The sequence below is a fragment of the Mustela nivalis genome (genome assembly GCF_964662115.1).
Source record: "Mustela nivalis genome assembly, chromosome: 13".
Lineage (NCBI taxonomy): Eukaryota > Metazoa > Chordata > Mammalia > Carnivora > Mustelidae > Mustela > Mustela nivalis.
Genome location: NC_139032.1, coordinates 84,775,351 through 84,803,009, shown reverse-complemented (window position 1 = coordinate 84,803,009; position 27,659 = coordinate 84,775,351). Strand labels below are relative to the sequence as shown.

At 48.0% G+C, this 27,659-nt stretch overlaps 1 protein-coding gene across 3 annotated transcripts in view; it reads right to left on the bottom strand.

Moving 5' to 3' along the window:
* Positions 1-27,659, bottom strand: part of MVB12B (multivesicular body subunit 12B) — a 186,463-nt gene that overhangs the window by 85,692 nt on the left and 73,112 nt on the right. For all 3 annotated transcript variants that reach the window (XM_082695609.1, XM_082695607.1, XM_082695608.1), the window contains exon 6: positions 25,019-25,141. In XM_082695609.1, coding sequence (XP_082551735.1) covers positions 25,019-25,141 — 123 coding nt within the window. The remainder of the gene's footprint in view (positions 1-25,018; positions 25,142-27,659) is intronic.

Sequence of the window (27,659 nt, the reverse complement as noted above, 5' to 3'; positions counted from 1 at the left end):
TAACCTATGGTTAAAGGGAAAGAGCAAGTCACCTGCAGAAGGAGAAGCGGCCCAGGGGCACTGCAGCGTCAGATTAGCCTGAAAGTGACAGATGACAGGAACCAGCAAGGCTCTGGTGATAGCAGAGTAAAAGGAGATTCTAGTTCCCCAGCAGGGGCCGGGTGGAGCGGGGAGACCTCAAGCCAGGCACCGGGCTGGGTGCCTTCATGCACACGCCTCGCCTCGCCCTCCCGGCAACCTTTTCCGATTGGAATAGTTAACTCCGTCTGATAGATCAGGGAACGGGGCCGGGGGCTTCAGAGGGAAAGCTAACAAAGAGAATGCTAAGAATTAGGGAAAACGTTTATCCACGTATCCTCCAGGGGTAAACACTATTAACTGGAAGTTGCCCTACTGTATCATCTCGGCTTTCAGGTATATAGAGTGAGGACTGCACGGTCCGTCCCCAGACCCTGTTGCAAGCGATGAGACCAAGGACTCAGCATCTCAGCCACTGACTGGCTTGATGATCCTGGCAGGACACAGTCCCTCTGATACCATGTCACCAAGGGAAAAGCAACAGAATGGGACACCGCACGGCCCAACCACATGCCCAGGGAGAGAGAGCAGTGGTGGCAGTTAGCAGCACCAACCCTGGAGTCGGTCTGATGTAGGTTCAAGTCCCAGCACCACCCCCGGGAGCTGGGTGCCCCTCAGGGACGGCGTGTTGCCCCCTCCTGCATACCTTGTGACCAAGCCGAGCAGACGGCACAGAACCAGGCATGTAGTGGGTGTGTAGAAGCAGAATGTCCCTTATAATTTCCCACACAGCTCCTATTCTGATTCTTCCCACTCCGGTCATTGTTTTAGCGTCCCACTCATGAAGGGCATAGTCCAGGACCATGACAGAACCCGCCAGTGCCCTCCCTCTGTAATAGAATGAAATCCAAATGCCCCGTGGTTGGGAGGTCCTGCCAGCCCGTCGCTCCTCTCTGAGCTTGCCTTGTTCATGGTCCCCGCACTCACATCCTCCAACCTTACCAGCTCCCGGCACTCTCGTTCCTGCCTCACGGCCTTTGTGCTTGCTGTTCCCTCTGCCTTAAACACTCTTCCTCCAGTTCTCCAGACGCTGGTTCCTCCCCCAGGCAGGCCACCCCCCTAGATGCCTGCTGGGGCACCCTGCCTCCCCGTCGCTCTTACAACACCCCACTTTCCTCTCTGCAGACCCTTCCCACTCTACAGGACTGTCCGATTTGTTCATAGGTCACCAGAACATGATCTACACTACACTTTCCACCGTATCGCCAGCGCCTAGAACAGTGTCCTCCACACAGAGGAGACTTAAAATATGAGAGCCTCTAGGATCACTTGATAGGTGATCTTACAGAATATTGAATGAATGAGTGAATCTTACACTGACTTGTACTTTGACTTACATGAAAACTTCCCACTTGTCTCTTTCTCATCCCCAGGACAGGCCGGTTAACTGGAAAATGCAGTTATTTCTGATTCCCGAGTATTTTTACATAAATAGTAAATACATTCATCATGGCATTGTTTATAAAGCCAAAAGTGGAATCAGATCTCAAACAATAGGGGACTGCTTAAAAAATTATGGTACAACTGTCTGATGAAATATTTTACAGTCATTCAAAACATTTCAGAAGACCAACAGCCAGAGGCCATGCCTCTCACTGCAGCATCTAGCGAGAAGTGATATCAAATCCTCATTTTCACACTTGAAGCTGTGATTGGTTAACTCAACACCTGGGCTTATTTCCCACAACCTGATTGTCTAAAGAGATGAAAGGAACATGCCATTCATGACGCTGGGTGTTGCTAGCAGAGGAAAGAAGGAGCTGGGCACTTTGGCTCTTGTCTTCTGAAGCACCTAGTCCAGAGGGTTCTAAGAACAAGTAGGTATTCCATGGCTTCTAGCCAAACTGAGCAGTCTAAGAACATGACAGCTGTTGGGGTCCCCTGGACAGCATGTTTGGCAAGGTTCTATCAATGGGTTCCAAAGTTACTGATTACTCCATAAGCAGAGCCCTTGTTTTAGATTTTAGCAAAGTTCATAAAGATCACTAGCAGGCTAAGAGATAGACCTAAGGACTCAGGAAACCATCTCTAGCTAGGTAGGCGCCTAGAGAGGAAGACTTTCTAGAACCATCCCCAGTAGGCCTTGGACCACTGGAACAAACTGACTGTCAGAGGCCAACCATTTCTGCCCCCTGACTTGAATGATGGCTTCTTCTTCCAAAATCTATCTGGTCCCTGGAGAATTCCAACTAGAAGAGGGTGCACTGTACCAAGCTCTCCTCCCCATTTCCTATGTAGGGGACAGCCCAGAGGACGGGGGCCTCGGGGCTGAGCAACCAGCACATTCTGCAGGAGGGACTGGCTGTTGTGGAACAAATAGGTCAGTGTCATACGGGCTGCTGACAACGGCTCTGGCTGAATAGATGCTGAGGGAAATTTCATTTTTCCCCCCAAGTCAGTTTTAGGCACCTTATTCAATTAACATGGCCACTAGCTGCAGACAGCTCCATAGGAAAGCCCTTCAGTTATGGAACACATTTTATTAGGTGACAATAGTTGCCAGCACGATTTATTTCCTTTGATGGGATTCTGCTTTTTCCTTGTTAATTTAAATCTGTATTTTCTAGTGCTGATTCCAGGTCTGTGTGAATTTTTAAAATGTTACCATTAATCTTCTGGACCCAGTGGCCACATAGAATGGAGCTGGCTCTGCCCAGGCAGTGGGGATGCCTGATGTCCTCTCAGACTGTCAGGGGGCAGCGAGGAGGAAGTGGTGGCCGGTAAGACAGAGGCAGACTCACAGTTAGAGACAGATGTCACTTTCAGGTCTCACCTCCTTTTTAAAAAAAAATTTATTTTAAAATTTTTTTTTTTTAGGATTTATTGATTTGAGAGCAAGTGAGCACAGGAGTAGGGGGTGGGGGAGGGAGGGACCGAGAGAGAGGGAGAAACAGTCCCCCTGCTGAGCAGGGAGCCCAAAGCAGGGCTCCATCCCACAACCCTGAGATCATGACCTGAGCCGAAACCAAGAGTCAGACGTCTAACTGACTGAGCCACCCAGGCACCCCAGAGTTTTTCAGAAGCTGCAAGACTGTGGGGTCATCACTCTGAGGTCTCCTTGCATACTTGTAATGCTCCCCATTGTTCTCAGTTTTAACTTCCAGTAAGGTAATTATAGGCTAACACAAGCCACGTGAACACAAGCTCTTTAGAATCCTCCATTTTTAAAGATTAAGAAGTCCTAGACTCAAAGTTTTCAAACCATTGCTGTAGGGCAGCCTGTTGAAACTGACTCTACAAAAGCCCAAGGTCTGAAGTTGGTGGGGTTGGGCTCAGAAGAGTAAGAACAAGAACAAAGGCTTGGTCTCCATGGGACGCTTCCTCAAAGAAAACGGTGCTCATGGAAAAAAGTTAATAAATTTTCACAAGTGGAAAAAAAGACAGAAGGACAAGACTTACTTGTTATGGCCAGGCAAGTAACTATTCTCAAGAATTTAGTTCGATGGCACCTGGTGGCTCAGTTGGTATGCGCCTGCCTTTGGCTACAGTCCCGATCCCGTGGTCCTGAGCTCTCGGCTCAGTGGGGAGGCTGCTTCTCCCTCTGGCCCTCCCCCTACTCATTTTCTTTTTCTTTCTCTCTAACAAATAAAAGCTTAAAAAAAAAAAAAGAAGAAGAATTTAGTTTGAGAATAAAGTAGTCTAAGATAATTGAAGGTTTTGCTTTTCCCCAGTATCCATGTGCCTGAGCCCTGTGAGGGCACATGGCTGAGCTATCAACCGTGTGTCGATACATATAAAGGAAAAAAAGAGCAGAGCAGGAATAAAAATACGAAGGACCCATGAGATTCACAGAACTATCCTAGACAAGATGAAAGGAAGAGACAAAATTATTAAGTCCGGAAGGCCTAGGGTTTGATAATCTCCACTTAAATGCATCTTGATTTAACAGACACAGCATGGCGGGAAGGCAACAGTGCCTGGACAGCCAGCCAGGAAGGAGAAGTCCAGTGTCTGGCTGTTTGAACTGGAACATGATGTTCCTCACACGAAAGCCACCTCACAGCTCCCCGACAAGCCTAGGAGTCCCTCTTCTGACTAGCAGTGACCAAATCCTTTGAGAATGTAAACTTGTGTTTGGGGGGCCAAGACAGAAACATTATCCCCCAAATAATGAGGAACGACATTTGTTTATTCACTCTCACTGGTACGAAGAACCAATAGTTGAAAAAAAATCAAACCAGGTGGATAAAATGATACATGTCCTTGAAAAACCAAGACTGGGTGATTTTTTGGGCCAGTGACAGCTCCGGCCAGCTTCCTGTCACTGAGGCCCTACACTAAGGTGAACAGAGAAGGGTGATGAAGAATTAGAAAATAATCTACCCAATAGTGACCACCTAAGTGAGATGGGGGGATACCTTACACACCCTGCCTTTTGGCCAACAGTCTAAATACATTCTTTTGCTGGTCTACAAAAAATGTCATACAACAAGATAAGAACATTAGCTTTTAAAAAAAGAATTTACTATAGCATATAGAGAAATTTATCTGCATTAGAAATAACAGAGAAATAAAATTCCAAAAGAACTAAATCAATAGTATCATGGAAAAGCCCCCCAAGATTTTCTAGAACATAGAGAAAGAAAGAACCAAGCGATGAGGAGGAAAATTATGATAAACACAGAGAACCAACCTGAATATTCTAGGTGTTAGAAAGAAACCACAATAATTAAAAGAGAAGTAGCTATCAGAAAAAGAAGTTTACGGTCTAAGTAAAAAACAACAATAATGACTCCATATTATAGAGTCAATAGGGCTTTCAACATTCCAATAAAATCAATAAAGAGACTCATGGCTAAATAAATACGGATATCCAGACTCCCAATTTCAACACTTAGTGTAAAGCTACAATAATCAATATGTTGTGGTATTAGGGCATAAAGACAGACATACAGATCAATGCTACAGAAGGGACAGTCCAGAAATAAATCTAAGCATATATGATCAATCGATTTTCAACAAAAGGTGCCAAGACAATTCAAGGGAAAAAGGGTAATCTTTCCAACAAATGGTGTTAGAACACCTGGATACCCACATGTAAATAAATGAACCTTGACGCTTACCTCACACCATATATAAAATGACCCAAGAGGTTCACAGAACTGTTTTTTAGAGAAGAGGAAAGAGAAAGGATAAATTATTAAGTCTGGAAGTCCTAGTATTTCACTTTTTATTTCAATGCATCTTAACTTCACAGGCAGAGCATGGCCTCTTCTAGAAGAAAACAAAGGGGAAGATCTTTGTGACCGTAGGCTTGGCGAAAATTTCTTAAATAAGACACAAAAAACCATTAACCATACAAGGAAAAAGATCAATCAACTGGACTTCACCAACACTTAAAACTCTCGTTCTTTAGAACGTCTATTACATAAATGAAAAGATAACCCACAGACCTGAAGAAGTTATCTGTAAAAACATACCCAATTTATAACCAGCATTTATATAGAACTCTTAAAACTTAATAGAAAAAAAAAAGTCCAATTTAAAGAAATGGCTAAAAGATCAGAATAGATCCTTCACTAAAGAAAATGTATGAATGGTCAATCAGCACATGAGAAGATGTTCAACATCACTGGTCATTAGGGAGGTGACATTAAAGCCATGGTCTGATGCCAACATGTGTCTTCTAGAATGGCAAAAATCGCCCAAAATATCAATTGTGGGCAAGGTTGAGGAATAGACGGAACTCTTCTACATTACTGGTGGGAAGGTAAAATGGTACAACCACTGTAGGAAACAGCAGTTTCTTAGAAAATTTAACACATCCTACCAGTGGAGCCAGCCATTACACTTCTTGGTTTTTACCCAAGAGGAAGGAAAGCATAGGTCTATACAAAGCTCTGTACACAAACGTACTAAGCAGTTTATTTGTTATAAAAAACAAGCCAAATGTCCAGTAATAAGTGACTTGGTAAGTATACTGAAGAACATCTCACAATGGATACTACTCAACAATAAAATGGAAACAGGGGTGCCTGGGTGGCTCAGTAGATTAAAGTCTCTGCCTTCGGCTCAGGTCATGATTTCAGGGTCCTGGGATCGAGTCCGGTATTGGGCTCTCTGCTCAGCAGGGAGCCTGCTTCCTCCTCTCTCTCTGCCTGCCTCTCTGCCTACTTGTGATCTCTGTCTGTCAAATAAATAAAATCTTTAAAAATAAAACAAAATGGAAACAAACTACTGATACACTCGATGCGGATAAATCTCAAGATAATAATGCCGAGTAAAACAGGCAAGGTAAAAAATACACATGGTATTGTTCCATTATATTACGGAACATTCTAGGAAATATGAACTAACCCATAGAGATAGAAAGCGGATCAGTGGTCGGCCTGAGGAGGGAGGGTGGACTACGAAGGAGCACGAGGAAGTTTTGGAGGCGGCACGACCTTGAATTCGGTGATGGTATTGTAAGTGTAAATATACAAGCTCATCAAATTCTACTTAAATATGTGCAGTTTATTGTATACTGAGTATACAATACTCAGTATTGTAAAAGGGGGGGGGCGCCAAAGAAGGAAACCAATGGGGCTGACAGGACAGGGAACAGCAATGAAGACAGACCCACCCCTAGACGCATCCCGGCAGACACTGGCAGTGATTTCAGACTTTTCCTCTATCACACTATGTGCCGGAAGACAATGGAGCCACAGAAGTTTAAGGAGAGAGAGCGGCTTTTCAGAAACTACTTATTCCTTCAAGTTGTCTCTTCTAGGTAAAGACACCGACCAAAATAAATAAATAAATAAATAAAATCATTCACATCCCTTTCTCTGAAAGAAATACATTCAAATGTGCTTCAGAGGATGTGAAATTAAGACTTAAGAACCGGGAAGGAAGCAGACAAAAGGACTGATATTTTCGCTTTCCCTCTAGAAATGTGGCCTGAGGAAATAACTGGAAACATGGGAAAGAAATTATTTAAGATAAAAACAAGCAAACAACGTTAGCTGCCGTTTTCACAGGGCTTACCCTGCATCACGCATCACGCAAGCCCCACCCGCACCCCACGACTAGGCGCTGGGACCCTCTCTGGTTGACAGATGGCCTCAGAAAGGCTCAGCCGCTTGCCTGAGGGGATACAGCCTGGGTCTGAACCCTGATGGGGGAAAATCACAAAACGCAGCTCGGAATCATGATGCTTGACTCAGAAACCGGAACGTTATAGAATGGTATAAACATAATATAATTTATAGGACATTATAAAGCATCTGATTCAGAATACCGTCCGGACATAAAATGATGTTTCCAGGTTTTCTGGGTGGGACCCTGTGGTGCTGGGAGAGGGAACCCAGGGGCAGGAGAGGCGGGAGCCGGGTCCTTTCAGGCGGCCTTTGTAAGAGCGGTGAACTGCGGAAATGCTCACAGGACACTAAATGAGGACAGAACAAGAAGGAAGGAGCCAGACATAGTTTTGTTCTTTTGTTTTTTTTAAATATCTCCACAGCCAAATCTCCAAGACTCAGCTGTTCGGTAAAAACAAAATAAAACGAAACAAGACCTGCGTACAGAAACTCCCCTGCACGCGGTGTACTTCTGTGGTTATGCCTATGCGGATGCATGGAAGGATCAAAAGGGCCTGGGAGAAAACACCAGCTCCCAGCCGAGATGGCCCGGGGCTGGCGGCAGGACTGGGATCGGCCAGCGGCCTGCGTGGATACAGATTCCCTTCCTCCTCCCCTTTCACATATTTTACGTGTTAGTTTTTTCCAATGAGAAGTTTTCTTTTTATCAGTAAGAAGATGGCAGAAAACAGAAGTTGCTGGGAGTGTTAGTCTAGCTTCCAAACATACACGAAAGCAGACAGCACAGCGTTTGGTGCTACAGGAACATCTTGTTTTCCAGAGGACCCGTCTGCTGGTGGACAAGGACCAGAGGTGACATACAGAAGCAAAGTACAGAGATGGGGGTGGGTGGCAGCAGAGGAATAGAATATGCAAAAGCCACGATAACTGAGTGAGGGTGGTCGGGTGGGGGAAGAACACAGCCAACAGCTACATGAAATTCCACTTTATTCCTGCAAAACACCGTCGGGAAGAAGTCATCTGTGACACACAGCTTCTGTGCCAGGTGTAAGGACGTGCTTAATGAATGCCATTTAATGAAGAAAAAGGCTCTTATAAAACACCTGGCACAAGCAGGGTGAGGGAGTCACAGGGAAGGGGACCCTCGCTGCACCTGCTGGCATTTTAATAAGCACCTTCTAGAGCGTCCGCTCTCCAAGGCTGGTCAACGGTGTCAGAATGAGGTCCCTGACCATTGCCCACGCTCGCCGACAGTTTAGGCAAGCTTATTTCTTAAGGACCATATGCTCAGGTATCAGATTGCCCTGGACGGTAATTAAAATGAATCATTTTCAGCTGGAAGGCCCGACCAGCACCAGCACCAGCACCGTCCTCAAAGACTTCACAGAAAGGATTCCAGCTCTGGGTCCCCTGTGCTTCCAAACTGAGCCCTGAGTTAGGATTCAGATCTGTGAAGACCCAGAGATAACGTGAGACAATGTTGCACATTTTTCTTGCCACTTCATTCTAATAATATCAAGAGTCATTTTAATGACTCTAGGCCCTAAAGTAATTTCTGGTATGGGGTTTTTTCTTTTTTCATTGATTTTGGAGCCAACCTCAGAAAGAAATCACCATGTGCCAACTTTGCTACCATTTTTCACGGACTGATGAGACAGCTTTGTTTTGTTTTGTGATGGACAGACACCAGCGAAGTCTGGTTTTGTAAAACCTAAAGACCCATTTCCTTTACAGTGATATCCACTATCTCATAAACTTGCTATGCCCAGACTTGAAACTTAATTCCAAATAAACTGAATGAATTGATGTCATCCCAGGGCGGACGGACTGTTGTATCAGCAGGCACACAAGGCTGCTATAATCTGGTGTTGGGACTGATTCATTCCACCAGTTTTTAACTGAACTCCTACTATAGTCCAACCACAGGATTTGGCACTGAGATCATTAAAAAAAACCCCCAAACGATAAATGCCTATCACTAAGTGAAAGATACCAATCTGATGCTCCATACTATAGGATTCAAATTCTAGGACATTGTGGAAAAGGCAAAACTGTGGAGAGAGTAAAAAGACCAGTGGTTGCCAGGTGCTGGGGGAGGCGTGAACGGGCAGGACGCAGAGGATTTTTGGGGCATGATGATTTTATAATGATGGACATATGTCATCATATCTTTGTCCAAACCCACAAAAGGTACAACACCAAGAGTAAGAGTGAACCTGGAGGTGAACTGTGGACTTGGGGTGATTACGATGTGTCAATGTAGTTTTATCCCTGGTGGGGGGGGGGAGTACCACTCTAGTGAGTATATTGAACAGGGAGGCTGTGCATATGTGAGAACAGGGGATATATGGAAAATCTTCATACTTCCCTCTCAATTTTATAGTGAACTTAAAACTGCTCTAAGAGAATAAAATTTTTAAAAAATGAAAAAACAAAAAAAGAGCCAAATGAGATTTCTATCTTTCCTCTTTAGGAATATATCTACAAGTAAATTGAAACACATAAATCGGCTAGATCATAAAGTAAAAAGCTCTAAAGATATGCAAATAGGGTTATATGTTTCCATTTTAAAGCAATGGCCAAAAAAAAAAAAAGAAAAAGAAAAAGAAAAAGAAAAAGAAAACAAACAGGGGTGCCTGGGTGGCTCAGTGGGTTAAGAAGCCTCTGCCTTCCGCTCAGGTCATGATCTCAGGGTCCTGGGATTGAGCCCTGCATTGGGCTCTCTGCTCAGCAGAGAGCCTGCTCCCCCCCCCCCCCCTGCCTGCCTCTCTGCCTACTTGTGATCTCTCTGTGTCAAATAAATAAATAAATAAATAAAATCTTAAAAAAAAGAAAAAGAAAAAGAAAAAAGAACACAACAAATATCTGTTGAGTGTCTGTCTACCATGGACCAGGCGCTCCACCAAACCCCAGTAAGTGCCCAGTCCAGGGCTGTCGAAGCTGTGGTCCCATCAGTCAAGAGAAAAGACTGCAAGTGCGGACAGGTAGAAAAGCTTCAAACAATGAAGCAGAAATTCAAGAGTCGAGGCAATGAGCTGGGAGATGTCGCAGAGGAAGAGACAGCAATGGAGACTCCTGGAGTCAGAGAAATGGGAGGCCGTTTTGGAGTCGGATGTCAGGAGGTGGGAGGCAGGGGGAACAACACAGAAGGCTCTGTCCCCACAATCGTCTGTTACTATGACAGTTACCACTCACTGAGCGCCTGAACTATTCTTCGTGATTCACGCTCATCTCTAAGCGGCCCAACCCAACAAGGTAAGGATTATTCTACTCTTCAGGTGAAAGGAGGTTCAGAGAGGTTAGGAGACTTGCCCAAGGACACACAGCAAAAGAAACTGGCTGGGCTAGTTATTTGAGTAGATGCTTTTCCCACTAGAAACATGCTGCTTTGCCGAGACAATGCAAAGCAGAAGCCAAATGTAAATGCAGACTTTCTATTTTCCATTCAGGCAACCCACTTGCTGTGATCAATAAAACTTCAGCCTACCAACTTGACTATATAATGAGTTTTCCTCCTGGGCAGCACACCCCACCCCCTCCCAACCAAAGCACTCTGCACTGGACAAGAAAACTGCCACTGGAAGACTAAGGAAATCAAAATTCCAAACTCCCCAAGTTCCTAAACGCACAGCTTTAAAGTATGTGCAGCTCGACGGCATATGGCAAATCAATTACTAGTTTAAATCTTAAAACAAAAACATGGCAAGTGTGGTGCAGAAAATAATCAAGAACAACGGTTCAGTTTAGATTACAGCGGGCCACTAGAGTTTTGAATACAATTAATCATCATTCCAGGCAATGGGAAGCCATATTGACACTTATTCCTAATTTGAATATTTAATTAGGGTGAAGTTCTTCATCAAATTATCGCAGAACTGGGAGAAAGCCTGGAAGACTTACACAATTACTATCTTAACCCCTCACCAGCTGCTCACCTGTGAGCACAGTGATCTCGCCCCAGATCCCCGCCCCAGTTTTGCGGGGGCCCCTGTGCCCGCAGTCTGGCTCTCCAAGAACTGGCGGCAGGTGGGGGGGTGCGGGGGTGTGATTGAAGCTACAGCCGGGGCAGAAAGGAGCCAAATGGGGGCAACAGAGAGGTCTTGGGCTCAGACTGGACCCTGAACTAAAGCCTGGACAAAGACAGAAAGCCACGTGCCCCCCCATTGTGGGCCTGGCGTGGCACTTCCATGTGTCCCCGGTTTATTTCTCAGAACAATCTGCAAGGGTGATATTCTTATCCCCACTTTCCAGAAGAGGAAACTGAGACTTGGAGTAGTGATAGAATGCAGTCAAGAGAACACTGGTTGTGAGTGCTGTAAAGAAGGTCAAGTTATATATCCCCCAGTACGCACCAGAAATAAGGACAAAGAGAATAATCAAAGGTCAAGAAAACATATTCAAAGCTGTATTTTGGATATCCTGCATTGTGCATGTAAATGGAGGGGGTGGGGGTGAGGAGTTGCGCCCAAATTCCAGGTGGACTCAACAAGCATTCTAAAACTTAACTCTTGGATTCAAATTGTACCATGGAGTTCCTCCAACTGGGGAGTCACAAGGACGCGTGGCCAGCTGCTCAGGGGAAGGCGGCATGGAGAGAGGCAGCACAGCTCAAGGAAACGGCCTTGTCAAGCGGACCTGAGACCTGGTATAGCTGTCTACACCCTGTACATTGGAGCTTCGCAGAGGTGGGCACTGCAGAGCATTACTGGTGTCCGAGGGGAGGGAAGTCAGTAACAGCATAAGAAAACGTGGATTTTTTTCTTTCAAAATGGCAACAGCTCAACAAAGCAGTTTTTAAAAGGATTTTAATTTATTTTAGAGAGTGAGTGTGCAAGAGTGCACATGAATGGCGGGGGGAAGATAGGGGAGGGGTGGAAAAAAGAGTCTCAAGTAGACTCCACGCCCAGAGCGGGGCCCGGCTGGTGGCTCCGTCTCACAGCCCCGAGATCAGGACCTGAGCCAAAACTAAGAGTTGGGGGGTGCCTGGGTGGCTCAGTAGGTTAAGCCTCTGCCTTCGGCTTAGGTCATGATCTCAGGGTCCTGGGATCAAGCCCCACATTGGGCTCTTTGCTCAGCAGGGAGCCTGCTTCCCCCCCCACCCCCCGCCTACTTGTGATCTCTGTCAAATAAATAAATAAAATCTTTTAAGAAAAACTTTAAAAAAACAAAAACAAAAAACGAAGAGTTGGAGGTTTAAGGGACCGAACCACCCGGGCATGCCCCGCCCCCCAACAGCAGCATCTGTACCTACCCAGCAGCTTAGACAAGCGAGAACATTTCCTTAAAATACTCTTTCACTCCATGACAAGACATTTGACATTTCGCAGAGGTGGTGTGATCCTGCAGGACCCCAAATAAATTTTCCCATGAAATCTCCTGCAAGGCCCCAGGACAGGACCAAAGGCTGGCTTCCCACATGGCACGTGGCCATGGGAGGTTGTGAGCACTTTTGGCTTCCAGACGCCACAGGTGCTGTGAATGAGGGACACCCCCACGGTTCCAGATCAGCAGTTTAAAGGCCTGAGATGGGTTCATTTACCCTCTTGTGGCAGTCGTCAAAACTGTTTGCAATGGCCACTTTAGCAGGCGGCCGATTACCAGACAGAGGGATGAGCTGCTCTGTGCGGTGGCAGCACAGGCCCCCTTGGCCACAGACCCTGGTTTGGCCCCCACCCCCTCACCCTGGCTCTGTCCCCTGCCTCCGCCAGGCCTGGCCAGGGAGGGGGGTGGGGGGTACCAGCAGACCCAGGATCCCTCAGCCCTGCTTTGAGCCTGCTCGTTGCGGGAGCAAACGGCGTCGGGAACTTTGAAACTTTCCTTTGTATATTACATTAATCCATATAAGAAAATCTCTTTTAATGAGGAGTGATGTAGTTACAAACTCTCCAGAGCCATAATTAGAGCAAACTAATTGAAGTTGTGTTTTGACACACTTTCCAAATTCACGGGTGCCGGATGACATATTCACAACACTGCTGCCGCACAACCATGGCGACGGCAAAATCATTAGGCTAATAACACTTATTTGCATTCTTATCACGCCGGCAGCTCTCCCTTAAATACTGTTTCTACTATTGCTCCTTTACTGTAAGTTTCCACTGAAAGATATTAACAGTAATTATTACTGCTTTAGAGGAATTTTAATGTTAAAGAATAACAATGTGCATTAACATACGTGGAATGCCAATTCTTTTTAACCACGGTCGGCAGGTTTGGGGGGTTCTTGCTGGGGGCCCCCACCCCACAGCCTGAGGGTGGCTGAGACGCTGTTTCAGTTTTCAGGACAACCCCTCAGCCCACACCCGGTGAGATCTGAAGTCGAGGTTTCTGAACTATTTTCGTTTCAAATATTTGATGAGAAAAATCTTTCTTCCTTTTTTTTTTTTTCTTTGAAAGCACGTTAAAATGAAATAGTTAAGGAGAAATTTTTTCCAAGCAGTTAAAAAAAAAATCAACAATTTACAACACGGTCTTTGGTAATAATACTAATGAATTCCAGGAGGACGGGCTTCAACCACTCGGCCGCCACCCTCTCGGTGATTAAAGACAGACTTGGAATAACCAGAACGTGAGAAAGGCCGGTGGGGGTGGGGCAGCCTCGGATCTGTCAACATGGAGGCCCTGTTTGCCACCAACAAGGCCAATTTTTTGGATGCTTAACTCAGACACTCACACACAGAGAGGAAGGCTCGACAGTTCTAAATAATGGTTATTAATGACTCCCTCCTCTAAAGTGACAAATTACTCCTGAAATTTAGAATCGAAGAGGTATGGAGAGTGAATGAACATGACAGGACATGCGGGCGAGCACAGAGCTCCCGCTTACTCTCGGCAGGCAAGGGCGGATCCCCAGAAAACCATGAAGGTCCAGGTCGCTCCCATCTGGGCGTCCTGGTGGCCACAGGCCTCCCTCACGCAGGTGTCTCCCAGGACCTTGCGTGGGGCAACCCAAGGCAGTAAAAGGCTGTCTGTGCTGCCTCGCGGCAGGAAGTGCGGAGTGCTGGGTGCATTGTAACTGGAGGCGAGACCTGGTCCCAAACCCGCCTTTCTCTACGTGCAAGGCATCGAGTCCCCTCTGTGGGCCCCTCGTCGGGAACTTGGGGTTGGGCAAGGCAGATGCTCCGAACCCTGGCTTCTGCGGTTCTCTTGGGATTGAGACAAACCAGCAGCGTGACATATTTGCCAACCCTACTCCAAGAGAGAATGAAGGCAGAGGCTGGAGTGGTTTTAAGGAAATGCACAATTGGGTGCAATTTCAAAGGACTCAGACACTTCAGGATGGATGCTTGATGTCGACCCGCGAAGATTTAACCGGGCGAAGAAAACGCTTCCGTAGAAAAATGCCAAAAACTATATTCCTTTAAAGCTTCAGAGTTTTCAGTGAAGTTACACCATCCGCGTACCAATCAGCTATTTTTCAAGTCCCTGATTACTTAAAGAAAAAAAAAAAGAAACAAAGAAAAAGAAAGGAAACTAACTTCATAGCTGCAGCAACACTCCAAATCGTGGTATTTATTCACTGCATTTAAGTTTTATTACACTTGAACCCTGCCATGCCCAAACACCTACCTCCCATATAAAAGAAATGAAGAAAAAAGCGAAGTCTGGGACCCAGGGCACCACACTTCCATTCCAGATGATCTAGTCTAATCTTATAAACTGAAATATTTAAAGAGTCTCTAAACCTCACTGACCCTACTTTTAAAAACAAGGAACATATGGGCACTTCTAGCTTTTCATCTTCTTCCAGCCTACTAAAATATCCGCTTTCCCAAAATTCAAGAACAGGGAGACTGCTAAACTCAGATCCATAAAAGGCTACGTGCGTGAGAGCGCAGGGTGGGCAGGGAACAGTCCGAGCAGAAAACAACAAACCCTAACAAAGAATCAAAGGCACATTTTTCTCCTTCTTGCTCAATCAATCTCAGAAGCCGTGGAAAACAATTTATTTAGCAAAATAAAGCAATGACGAATAAGGAGGTGCGATGGGAACCGTGGTCCGGAATGGCTCCTGGCTAACGTTTGGTCCCCGGTGAGGCCGTAGGAGACAGAGGTGAAGTCCCAATATTCAGGCAGGGATGGTGGGACCAGGCTCCAGTCCTGACCCCTCTGCGTCCCGAAGCTCTGCCCTTGGGCCTGCCGCCACCTCTCCCCACTGCAGCTTGCTTATTTCTTAAAGGCTTCGCTCATTCCCATTATGCACCTCACTGCATGGTTATAAAGATTAAAATGATAGCTATGAAGTGTTTGCACAATGCCTGGCACACGATGCTCAAAAAATTGCAGCTGAAATAATGACCACGATAATTTTATTTATTCTAATAATTGTTAACATTATCATTCAACTGGAAACAAAACATCTGCTTAAGAAAAGAAACTCAAGTTGAACGCTACCCTACCCATGGGCAGAAACCCGACCCGAATAAAATTCAAGGGGTCTTTTTAAAAGTTACTGCAAGCACAGGATTTTATTAAATATCCAAATTAATAATTGAAAGCCTGCCTCGAAATAGAACAGCACTGGGGTGGGGGTTTGGGGGGTGGGTAAAATAGTGGGAAATTTCACTTAATGCCCATTTTTACTTTGTTCGGCAGCTAGATTTACACTGAGAGACCCAGGTGAAATATTCCATAGTGCTCCCTGCAAATAGACTGTCAGCTTCCACTCGGATAAAAGGTAAAATATCCTCCCCTAAATGGTCTGGTTCACAAAACCGACCCTAAAGTGAACTGATAAATCTGTTCTGACACACGGAAAACTATTTTCATAATCCTGAAAAAGGCCTTTCTCCAAACCCTGGAGCTTAAACCAAGTGCACAAAGAGCCCGCGTGCACCCTCGAAGCAGGCACGGGAGGAAATCACTCCACATTTACAGCCCTGCTTCCGGGACAACGCCAAGCAGCGCGCATAACCGTCATAACCACCAAGAAAAATTAGACACTCACAGAGTCACAAAAACTACAAAGATAACCGCATTTACGAGCAGCAACTACCTTGTCAAAATCTGGTGTATGAGTGAAAGCAAAGAAGGGATGGAAGCTGTATTGACTAATAGTCAATTCTTCATTAAGTAGAAGCTCTGACTTCCCAAGAAGCCGTATTAAAAATTAATACCAAAAAGTGTATTGCTCAGCCTAAACTCATCACTCATATCCAACACTATCAAACCGCATTCTGATGAAACCCCCCTTCAGCCTCGCTTGGGCACCGCCGCGGAGCTGGGTACTGTTGCAAAAGCGGTCGCAGTGCAGGGACACGAGCGTTTTGAACCCTCCCCGCCAGGTCTCTTTCACGCCGCTCTCCCGGAAGCCAGGATACATCACACCGCTTGGAACCCCGCTTTATCGCAGGCTCAGAGACCGCTGCCGGGAGCTGCGCCGCCAGGACCCCCTTGGGTACCTGTTCTCAGCTGCCCTCTCTGGCTTGGGCAGACGGGGCCGGGGCCAGCATTCACGGGTCTCCCACAAGGGTGTGAACGCAGACCTCGTGGAGCCTGGAGAAGACAGTGGGCTCCCCCGCGCCCACACGGGCACACTCTGGCCAGTCCATGGCTCCCGGCTGCTGGCCAGGAGCCTGCAGTGGCCACACGTGGAGACGGCTGGGACACCTGGGTGGCTGCTTCCCAGCCGATGACTCTGTGGCCGGCAGCCTCGGGGCGGAGTATGTAAGCCCCAGGCCACTCACCTGCTTGAGTTCAAATCCTAGCTCTGACTCTCAGTAGCTGCATGAACTTGGGAAAGGGATTTCATCCCCTTGGTCTAAAGTGGATGTGAGGACAGTACCCTACTCACAGGGCTGTTATGAGGATTAAAGGAGTTCTTATTTATAAAGCACTCGGAAAGTGCAGGACACTTAACAGATATAATGTAAGTCTCTGTTGGCTGGCTGGCTGGCAGAATCAATGGAAGGAGGGACAGATCAATAGATTAATACCTGGTCGTATGTATCTAAACCAGCTCACTTTATACATTCAAGAGATATGCCAGGAACCCGGTGTTCAAAGGTCCCTGCCATTCTGGGACCAGGCACTTTCCACTGAACACACACCGACTTGAGAGGACAGGGTTCAAAGTACTCGCTGAGCTGCCATGCCTGGGAATACAATGTTATCATCTGTATTTCTGTATGTCTAGCCTTTTCTAAAGCATTAAAGGACAGAAAGGGAATAGAATCCCTGTCATCAATAAGCCAGCAAATCTGGTCAGAGGACCAAGCATAAATATATGTAGCAATGACAGGAAAATGTGAAATGCTGAGTTGTCTGGTGCAAGCAACTGGAAGAGGGGAAGAGGGGAAACAGTCTGGGCCGGGCTTTCTAGAAGGGCCGAAAGCTATCCCAGGCTGGAAGGTGGACAGAACCAAGCCTCTGCATTCTGGAGTCTGGTCTGCCCCTTCCCGGAGGGCAACAGCAGGACAGGCCAAGATATACAGCAATGGCCAGAGCAGAGACGGTTCTGGAAGGAGGGTGAGGAGCTCAAGAGTCAAGAAGAGAATCATCTGATTAATACAAGGTGATGTGAGAGGTATGTCGGATAATAGGAAGCCAGTGAAGGTTCCAGAAAGTAAAGAGAACATGTGGAAATCTGGAAATCCTAACAGGACGGCAGGCAGCCCAGGGCTTTAAAGTTCTAGGCAAAGAACGTCAAGGTGAGCTACTGAAATAATACGTCAGACCCTGGAAGCACAACCTGGAACCTACATTTGATTTAAATCCGTATTCAGGTCCCACCCCACGGACGGCCCTTCTCTGAGGCACCCCTGGCTGTTGGTACTTTGGAAAGCAGTGGGTGGAAGGTACCAGGGGCAGAGTGAGGGGAACTCAAGTCTACAGCAGACCTCTGCGTGAAAACATCTGCAGGAAGTCTTCATCTTCAAAGGGGTAATGCAGCCAGGAAGGCTATGAAAATGTGTATCCCATCTTCAAAGTTAAATAAACAAAAATCTGTGTGGTTTTTGTGTGAAGGAAAAGGAAGTCTAATTATCCCAAGTGAAGCCAGACCCACAGTTCTGCCTGGACACGCCCTGTGGGGGTGGGTGGCTCTGAAGGCCCCCGCTGGGACGGCCAGCCCCAAGCCCTCCTTTGGAGGGACCAAGGCAGAGTGCTCCCCAGGGACTCACGGACTGCCCCCCCCCAACCTGTCTCTTGTTCCTACAGGTGTGAGCTCGGAATCCAGGACACACCGTGCTTACCGTTATGGGGAAGGAAAAAGATCAAAGATCACTGGACTGGGCCCTTGGCTTCTAATCTCACCTTGAAACAGGGCACAGATGACCCTGAGGGACCTTAAAGAAGAGCTTTCAGTTCTGGAATTCCCTCCACTCCCCTGGGCTGAGCCTTCTCCATTAAACCTAGACAATAGGGAATCCGCTACACGCATCTCCAGTGCCAAGCCTTCCGCCCCTCGGGACAGGCTGCAAACACCTCGACGGGGAACCCAGCCTGCCTGACGGGTGCCATTCAATCCTGCCACAACAGGACAGGTGACACAAGTCCTCTGCAGCATAAAGATCGTCTCATAACTGAGTGCTGACGGAGGCTTAGACGACCGGACGCCAGCCGGTGTGCCGAGGCCGCCTCCACTTGCTGGCTTACTCCGGGGTTGACCCAGTAGAGAGGTGATCCCACGTCCCCAGGAAGGTGGGGTCCGGGCGGCCGGGGTGGGGGACATCGTGCAGTGGCTTCCGGGCCTCTGACGCCGGTTGTGATGGGGGGCACGCCTGGGCGGGCACGGCCTGAATTCCAGATCCTCCCGGTGTGACTGTCTCTCTCCTTGAGGAAGAGCCATTAACCTTTCAGATGACAGCCCTGGGATCGCAGTGACGGAGCGATTTTTGAGGTCAGCAAGGATCTATGTTCTCTAAACCTGACATCGACATGCAAAAGTTGTGACTGAATCCTGGTGTCCCTGGGAGAAAGACTAAATGCCTGTGACAGATCTTCTGCAATCAAAATGCCCCATTTCCCAGAGTATCTGTCACAGATTGATAACATCCACGCAAAAAGTTAAGTACAATTATGTCTGTCACTAAGAAACAGACTTTGGAACCTGTGACTGACAACTCGCTAGGAGCTGACAAATCACCAGGAGATTCCTGCAACAACTCGGGGCAGCACGAGGAGCCTCGAAGGGAAGCTCAGCCCCGCCTGGCACTTGGGAGAGGCTCCCCAGAGGCTGAGCCTTGCAGGCGGAGGCCGGGGGGCAGGTCTCAACTGCTGGCACAGGACCGTGTGCTCTGGGGCTCTGGGTGGGGGTGGGGATGACACTTTCTCCCGAGGCGAGGGTGGTGGTGGTGGGCAATGTCAGGGCAGGATCACATGTGCCCGCAGCCTGAGGGGGCAGCTCCTCCTCCAGAAGCACAATGTGCAAGACTCAGGCCAAGGGGAAGGGCACAGCGGAGCTCCTAGAACCATATGTCCCGCCTCTCCTTGGCCGGCCCGAGCCCGGAGTCCACATAAGCTAGAGATGCCGCACTCTGAAGTCTAGACTACCTAGTTCCGGTGGACCTAGAAAGGGGCACAATACACATCCATGGCAGGACACAGACTCAGGGTCAGCACCGCTGGGGGCCCCCTGTGCCCTCCATCCCAGGGAGGGGGCCCCACTGCCCTCCACAGCTCAGAGACACACCCACACAGCAGCACTGGTGAACGGAAGGGGACCGCGGCCACAAGTCAGATGACGAGGAAGCACGGAAAGCCACACGCGCAGGCCTCGGTGACGAGCTCCCCATGCTGCACCCCCCCACACTGCAGCTGCCTGGAGGCACCCTCGGTAAGGTGTCAGCAGGACCTCCCGTGCAGGTCTGTGGAGTCTTTTTTTTAAAGTAGACTCCACACCCAATGTGGAGTCCACTGCGGGGCTTGAACTCACAACCCTGAGATCCAGACCTGAGTTGAGATCAAGCATTGGATGCTTAACTGACTGAGCCACCCAGATGCCGAGAGAGCCTGCCGTTTTGAGGTTGGCGACAAGATACACTTCTTAAATAAGGCTTATGAAGAACCCCAGCAGCTCTGAAAAAGCCAAATGCTATTTGGATGCTGCCTGCGGCAGGGGCTGGGGGGCACCACCTCTGAGTGGGACATTTTCAACACCACGGGATTTTTGCCTTTGGAGAGTTCTTTCTCCATTTTTGGGGAACACGTTAAGCCTAAATCTACCACCTTAAAACTTCAGTCCACTTGATCTAATTTTTTGTCTTCTTGGGGCTGCCAACGACCCACTCCCACCTGGAAACCCTTATCTCGGGTACCTCTTGACCATTGGAACACCTGGGGCCGGCAGCCCTGCAGCGATTCCTTGTCCCCAAAGTCAGTGCTCAGTTTGGTTAACTTTTACGGGGTGGTGTGTAGCAGTGGACGCGCCCCTCCTGATGAACCTGATAGGAGTAGGACACTACCTCTCGCGATGTGCCCCACTGGGCACACCAGGCTGCATTCCACACAATCCCAGTTCAGGCCCACCTGGTCACTGAGCACAAATCACTGCTAAGCCAGGGTCCTCGGTTTCATTCTTGTGCAACTGATTTTTTTTTAAACCTGGGGGTGGGGGTGGGTGTGGGCGATGAGGCTTTCTTCCATCACCTTTCGTCCTCTGCTTCCAGCTGGGTTTTCTAACTGTAAAGGAGAATGCTGAGTATTGATTCTGTCATTCGGCACATCAGCTCTCCCTAATGACTCTGTGTCATCTGCAAATTTGATAAGCGTGCCTCTGATGTCTTTATCAAGCCACTGCTTCCACTGCTCAGCAAGCCAGGGGGCAGCGGTCCACCAGAGGCCCCCTCCCGGGACGACATGGAACCATTCAAGTTTCCACACTCTGTGGCAACTGGTGAACTCCAGTTGTGAGTTCACTTGCCTCCCGGAGCTCTTCTAAACCTCAGAACCAGCAGCAGCAGAACCGTATGTGAGACCCGGTGCGAGAGGGAAGAGCAGGACCCGCTCTGGTTGAAGCGGGAAGGTGCTTCCGCTACCTGCCCTCTGTCCCAAGGCAGTGGCATGGAAGAGCATCAGAAAAGCCCGCATCCGCACACCAGTTGTCTGCTTGTGTGTACCAGGCGGACTTGCAAAGCTGAGCTCAAACAGATGGGGAGAGGGGACCATGCCTCAGCCCCAAGGCCAGTCTATGCTGCGCAGGGTGTGCGGAACAGACAGGCAGAGGGTGGAGCAGCACGGAGGCCCAGAGAGAAAACAGGGGCTCCCCACTCCTGGGGGAGGTGGCAAGCCCGTCTTGCTTGGAAATGGTCAGGAAATGTGTGCAGAGATGTACGCATGTGAGACGAAGCGTCTCTGGCCAAGGAAGAAGAGCTCTGCTGAGACACGTCATCCTGTCTTTTGCCGTGAACTTGACTGAACACTGCAGCTGATTCACTGGATACAGCCAAGGGGCTCCCTCACCTCTCCAGCGGCCCAACCATTCTGAAAGGACAAGCCCAGATCTGGCTTCCCAACTAGCATTCTCTGCAACAACAGGAAGGAAACAGGCAGGAGGCACTTGTTCCTGGGGCCAGCACCTGCCTCTGGAGAGGACTGGGGGTCCTCAGGTGATGACTCATTAACTCTGGAAAAGTCCACTAAACCAACCATTCCTTTTGCCTGACTTAAGCTGGAGATAACAGCTCTCCAAAAAATGGCCCGGAATTCTTTGAAAGATGAGTAACAACATAAGCAATAGAGGTAGAGCACAGGTTTTTAGCTTTTGAGACAAAAGCCTGAGCTCAAGCAGACAACAAGGTCTGCTACTGTCCCCTCCTTTGGTGCCTTGTAGTCCCCCCACCCAGGGATTTGCTGGGCAAATGGTCTGCTGTCCCTTGCTGGGAACCAGCATGTTAGTCTTCCCGGCCACCTCCAAATCTGGTCAGTAGAGGGCGCTGCATCACCGCACACGCTCTCTCTAGCCCCGCTGTGCCACTGGATCCGAGGCCACACAAAAGACCACACTTGAAGTATTTCTTATGCTTATGCTCTAGTCAGAAAAGGACCCAAGGAGTGCTCAGAGATTCAGTAGTCGGGGGGAGGGAGCAGACCTGCAGCACAGGGTCTCAGGCTGTTGGAGAAGCATTTGTTGCAAAACTGAACACGTGTCTGGATCTGGGCGGAGCGCTAGGAGGTAACAGGAACTGGACAGGGTTCCTGCCCTCAAGGAGTTCACAACGTGTCCACAACCCACGGTGAAGGCATGATGGCTGAGAAGAAGCATTGGAAGAGGAAAGCCCAGCCCAGATCCAACCCCAGGGTGTTCAGGGAAGGCTTCCTGGGAGAGGAGGCTTTTGAGCCGCCATCTAAGGCACGGGATTTGAGACACACCATCGTATGGCTGTCCACATGAGCAAAGACACTGCAACATGAAAAAGCAAGGGAAGAAGAGACTACCAGTTTAAAGTCTGAAGCTTAGGGGTGGGGAAGAGAAGGAGGTCACGGGAGCTGGATTTGGAAGCCTTCAGCCGATGGGCCCACTGCAGACCACCACACAGGAAAACAAGCGTCACCCACAGCTCACCACCACCGGAGGGAAAGCTATCTGATTCCTCTGCTGAGGAGAGAACAGACCCAAAGCCTCAAGGAAATAAGATGCTCATCGTTTCATAAATCTGCAGTGGAAATTTTGAGTGAAGCATCAGCATTTCTTTTTTTTTTTTTTTTTTTTTAAGTCAAAGGTACTGGATAGGAAAATACAAAAAGCAAAGACAACACTCCCTTCCCTCCATACATTAGGAGGCTCACAGAGACGTGCATGCCACCTGGAAAGGATTGACTGGCGAGAGAGGAAAGCTGGTGACAGAAGGTGGCGTTTAGCCGGAAGCATTAACATAACATTTAATTATCCTTCCGCATACCGGTGGACTTAACCCAGTGACACGGGAATACATTTTATTTGTTTTTAAAGATTTCTTATTAGAGAGAGAGACAGAGATAGCGACAGAGAGCACCAGCAGGGAGGAAAGGGGGAAGCAGACTCCCCGCTGAGCAGGAAGCCCAACTCGGGGCTCTATCTCAGGACCCTGAGATCATGACCTGAGACGAAGGCAGACATTTAAGCAACTGAGTCACCTAGGTGCCCTGGGAATACACTTTATATGGGCTATTTTGACATCTGTTTCATTTGGCAAGTAAAACAAAACTGATCCAACTTCCTTGTAGCCCTTGTAAACCACGAACTGTACAGCAAGGGTTTTGCATAAAATATATAAACCTTATAAACCTTTTGTTCGGACGCACTACCTTCAGTTTCGCTCGGCTTCCCGTGGCCTGTGTTCTCGGGCCCTCTCGCTTCAGCTGCTAGTGACTGTGCTCTCTTTCGGCCTGGCAAACTTCTGGAGAGGTTGCGCTTCCTACTTTAACTGGGAGAAGCGGTGCTCTTGATTCCATAGAAAGTTCCAGCCTGCTGGGAGGTGGGGCCCAAGCTTAGGCCCTTCCAGACCATGTGATGTCAACAGGCAGCAGCTGTAACCACTCCGGGGCTATGGGCCTGAGCCGACCCTGGGCACGGGCCATGGGCCTGAGCTGACCCCCTGCACAGGCGACAGTGACCGCCACTGTGCCGATGCGCTGGGTATTGAGAAAGGACCATGAAAATGCTGACCTGAGCTGTGTTAGTCCTGTACCCCTAAACTGGAGACACGCCACGGTCACCCTGAGACTCTGAGCAGCTCACCAGCTCTTGCTGCCTCTTCATGCCAAAGCGAGACTAAAAACTACTTGTCAAGTTCCAGGCGATTCTGAGGAGTCAAGCTCAAGTATCAGTGGGTTTGCGGAACTATCAAGAGAAAAACCAGACTGTCTTTATGGGGGGGGGGGTCCCAAAGGACGGCGTCCCCTGAGCTCCTGGCTCATGGCAGTGGTGCTCTTCTGAGGGGGGCGGATGCTCAGCTAGGGGAACAGCGCGCAGAGACCCGGTGGCCACACCACCCGCTCCTCAGTACCTCCTGGTGTGTGCTGGGATTTGTGGGGCTCTGGAGGAGTCCTGCAGTCTGCTCCTGACAGACACTGTTCATCTCCGTTCACCCACGTGGGAGCTTTTAGACTCATTCTCGGTTATGCTACATCCCGCCCCAAACAGCACGGCCTCGCCAATTCTTGTTTTACTGATTTTTGTAATGCCTTTCTCAAACGTAATCCCTCATTGCTGTTTCTGGCCCTCAAATAATTCACTATAGTAAGGCCCGGGTTTTTGTTATTATCATTATTGAACTATAGTGGACACACATGTTCTATTAGTTTCAGGTGCACAACACAGGAAATCGACAATTCTCGACGTTATGCAGTGCTCACCACGAGAAGTCAGTGCTGAGAGGTAAGTGTTTTTTTCATTTGATAGGATGCTTTTTAAACACCTGCTTTTCACAGAGACCACGACTACCTCTATTACAACTGAAATCAGGTGACCAGTTTGCTCACCTAAGTTTCTCTGTGGAATTCTTGAAACCAGCACCTCCTGAAAACCTCCTTGCTCTTCTCCCATACCCAAACTACCCATTTCTTAGTTTGTAGCTCAGTGAGAAAAGAAATGATATGCACATGAACAAAATGACTTACCAGCCCTCAGAGGAGTTGTTGGCCAAGGCAGAGAAGAAATTCTCCCTTCTTATGGCCAGTGTTCCCAACCACGTGGCTACAAGTCACATGTCTGCATGTAGCTACGAGCTCTTTAGAAGAGCAAAGCCAACGGAACGTCACAGATTCTGCTATCTTAGGAGCAGAATATGTACAAGATAGAATAAGGGTACAAGATAGCATTCTAACTGGAACTTTAAAAAAATCTTTAAAATTTTTAAAAAATCTTCTCTAGCAGTATATTGCTTCCGCAGTTTTTAGTAGATGCTAAGGGGAAGTGTTCAAAACATTACTCAGTGAGACCCAAGACCACATCACTGTAACACGCCTAACAGCACCAGATACCACCGACGAGGCCTCACCTGGGGAGGTTGGGGGCCGGGGTGGAAGCAGCTGATGACTGGGAAGGCGTTGTGGGTTGAGATGAGTCATGGTTCCTCGGTACTTTGCCCATTCGGTACCAGATCCCCATGCTGTTCAGTTCCCTTTGGGAGAAGAGAGAAACTGTCACGGCGTGGTCCAGCACAAAGCATTTACCTGAGCAACAGAGCAAACCAGCTCAGTTAGAAGAATCACAGCCTCGAATGCCCGGGAGACCACTCTTGCCCACAAAGATCCATTCTATCACTGCTCTTTGTGGTCTGGGTGTTAGAGTTCAGAGCCTAATGTGAAGTCGACTGTCCCAACAAGGCAGGCTCTCTGACTTGCCATCTTCTTTACCTGCCCTTGGAGCCAGCAGACTTCCTACTACACGGTTGACACTTTCCTTTGTTCTCAGTCTTCAAAATTCTTTTGATTTTGCCACTACATTATGCGTAATTCTGTAATAATCCACTTCAAGTCTTTTCTGTGGTTATGGTGAGACAGATGGGGGCAACAATGGGCAAATGGATGCATCTGCCTTTTTTTTTTTTAAGATTTTATTTATTTGAAAGAGGTAAGAGAATGCATGAGCAGGAGTAAGGGGCGTAGGAAAGGGACAAGCAGACTCCCCTCTGAGCAGGGAGCCTGATGTGGGTTCCATGTCAGGAGCCCAGGATCATGACCTGAGCTGAAGACAGATCCTTAAGGACTGAGCCACCCAGGTGCCCCCCTGTGCCAGGTTTTTTCCCTGTGATGGGAATTAGCGCCACCCTGCTCAAGGACACGTCCCAACTTCTGGATAAACTCCTACGGTCTGGATGTCACCTGCATTTGGCCTCATTCGCAGGGGCAGCTGGTGAGACCTCTTCAAACCACAAAGCCTGAGGCATGTGCCCCACGAACCACTACAAACAAGAGCAGCCACAAAAGGACTCAACAGATGCCACATCGGGTCTCCTGTTCCCTGATGTGCCACTCCACCCGGTTAGGAGTGTTTATGAGACAGGTTTGGTCTTAGGAACTAGAACGGGATTATTTTAGCCACATCCAACTTAAAACTTCTCAGCTGCCCCCATAGAACTGCATTTCATCAAACGATGAGGGCAGATTTATTCAGTGGAGACGTCTGGTAACTTCTCAGTACACTACAGGAACTATTCTAAACCACGATCACCGCTCATCAGATGGCTGATTCCATCACACCTCAGCGATGGCCCCGTGGTCCCAGCCTCGGAGGGGCTATCCTCAGCCAGAGGTTTGTCTCCCCCAGCCAACAACCCTGAACTCTTACAGAGTAATGTATATGCTCATTTAAAAAAAAAAAAGTGAACTCAGAGTTCTGGACATTGTCCTTTTTCCTTCCTTAAAAATAATACTGGAATTGTCTTCTTCTGAAAGGAATTTTTTGCCCCGAGAGGATACAAAATATGTTTTATTTAGCTATCTTTTCAAAATGATATAAGAGAAAGAAGGTTCTAGTTTTGATTATCAAGACATATGGTAACAATCTATTCTTTAGAATTGTTTAAACTGATTAAAAATTGAGTCTTTTAAAGGACTATAGCTAGTAATTAAAAATACACATAGTGACGAAATTAGACTTTAAAAATTCATTATTAAATTGTTGGTTTCTACTATTTATATGTAAATGGCTGCTTCTAGGTACCTGAAGTACAGTCATTCTCTTAACTGTTTCCTCCTCCTGTAATGCTCTTTATATAATTAGTTTAAACCATGTTGCAAAACAGGACTTTGGAGTGTGGAGGGAGGGATCACAGAATCCGGAGACGGAGCACTTAGATTCCACAGCCGAACGGTCTCCAGGAACTATCGTGCCCCAGGATGAAAACCGTCTGTTCCCGTGACACTTGCTCCCAGGACCTCCACGCAAACACCACACCTCCAGGCCATCACCCACGGCAAAAGGCCCACAGAGAAAGGCCCAGTTTGTAGAGTGAAAATCTGGGTTCAAGTGAGCAAGAAGCAAAACAGAGCACAACCCAGATCCAGAGGCCACTGCGAAAGCCAAGGAGAGGAGCACACCCATGGGGACAAGGGGTTGGGGTGCACCTGCAGAGCTGGCCAGGGAGAGAGGGATGCTGAAAGGCATCTAGGGGACTGATTAGTTTGAGAGATCTGAGTTTCAGTTCCAGTTGAGAGACTCAACATCCAGTTGACTGAATGTAATGAGGATCTCGAATCTTCTGGGCATCCAGCAGCCACTCACCCCTCTTTCTGACTCTGCCTTCTTCCTTCCATATTTTGGGGGGCAGTCAACCCCTCAGTCCTAGCCTCTGGGTTCCAATGGAGCCAATCCCATTTCTAGCTCAGTTCTGGTTTCTCAGACAATGCACAGGACTTCAGTGAGATCAATCAAGATCAGTTAGACTAAATTCTAGAACCCGTTTGAATTATCAAGAACATAGACTTGCTCTTTGCCTCAGAAACTGAACCTGAAGGAAAAGTAGGCAGAACTCCCACACCACCACTAGTCCACTCATCAAGGGAGAACATGTAGAAGAATGGGATCCACCCTATGGAATCAGAGCAAGGAGGTAAACAGGGGGAAACTAGATCTTAGTGATGTCCTCTGAGCACCTAGCTCAAGCCACACCTGAAGCCATCCTGCCCCTGAACGCT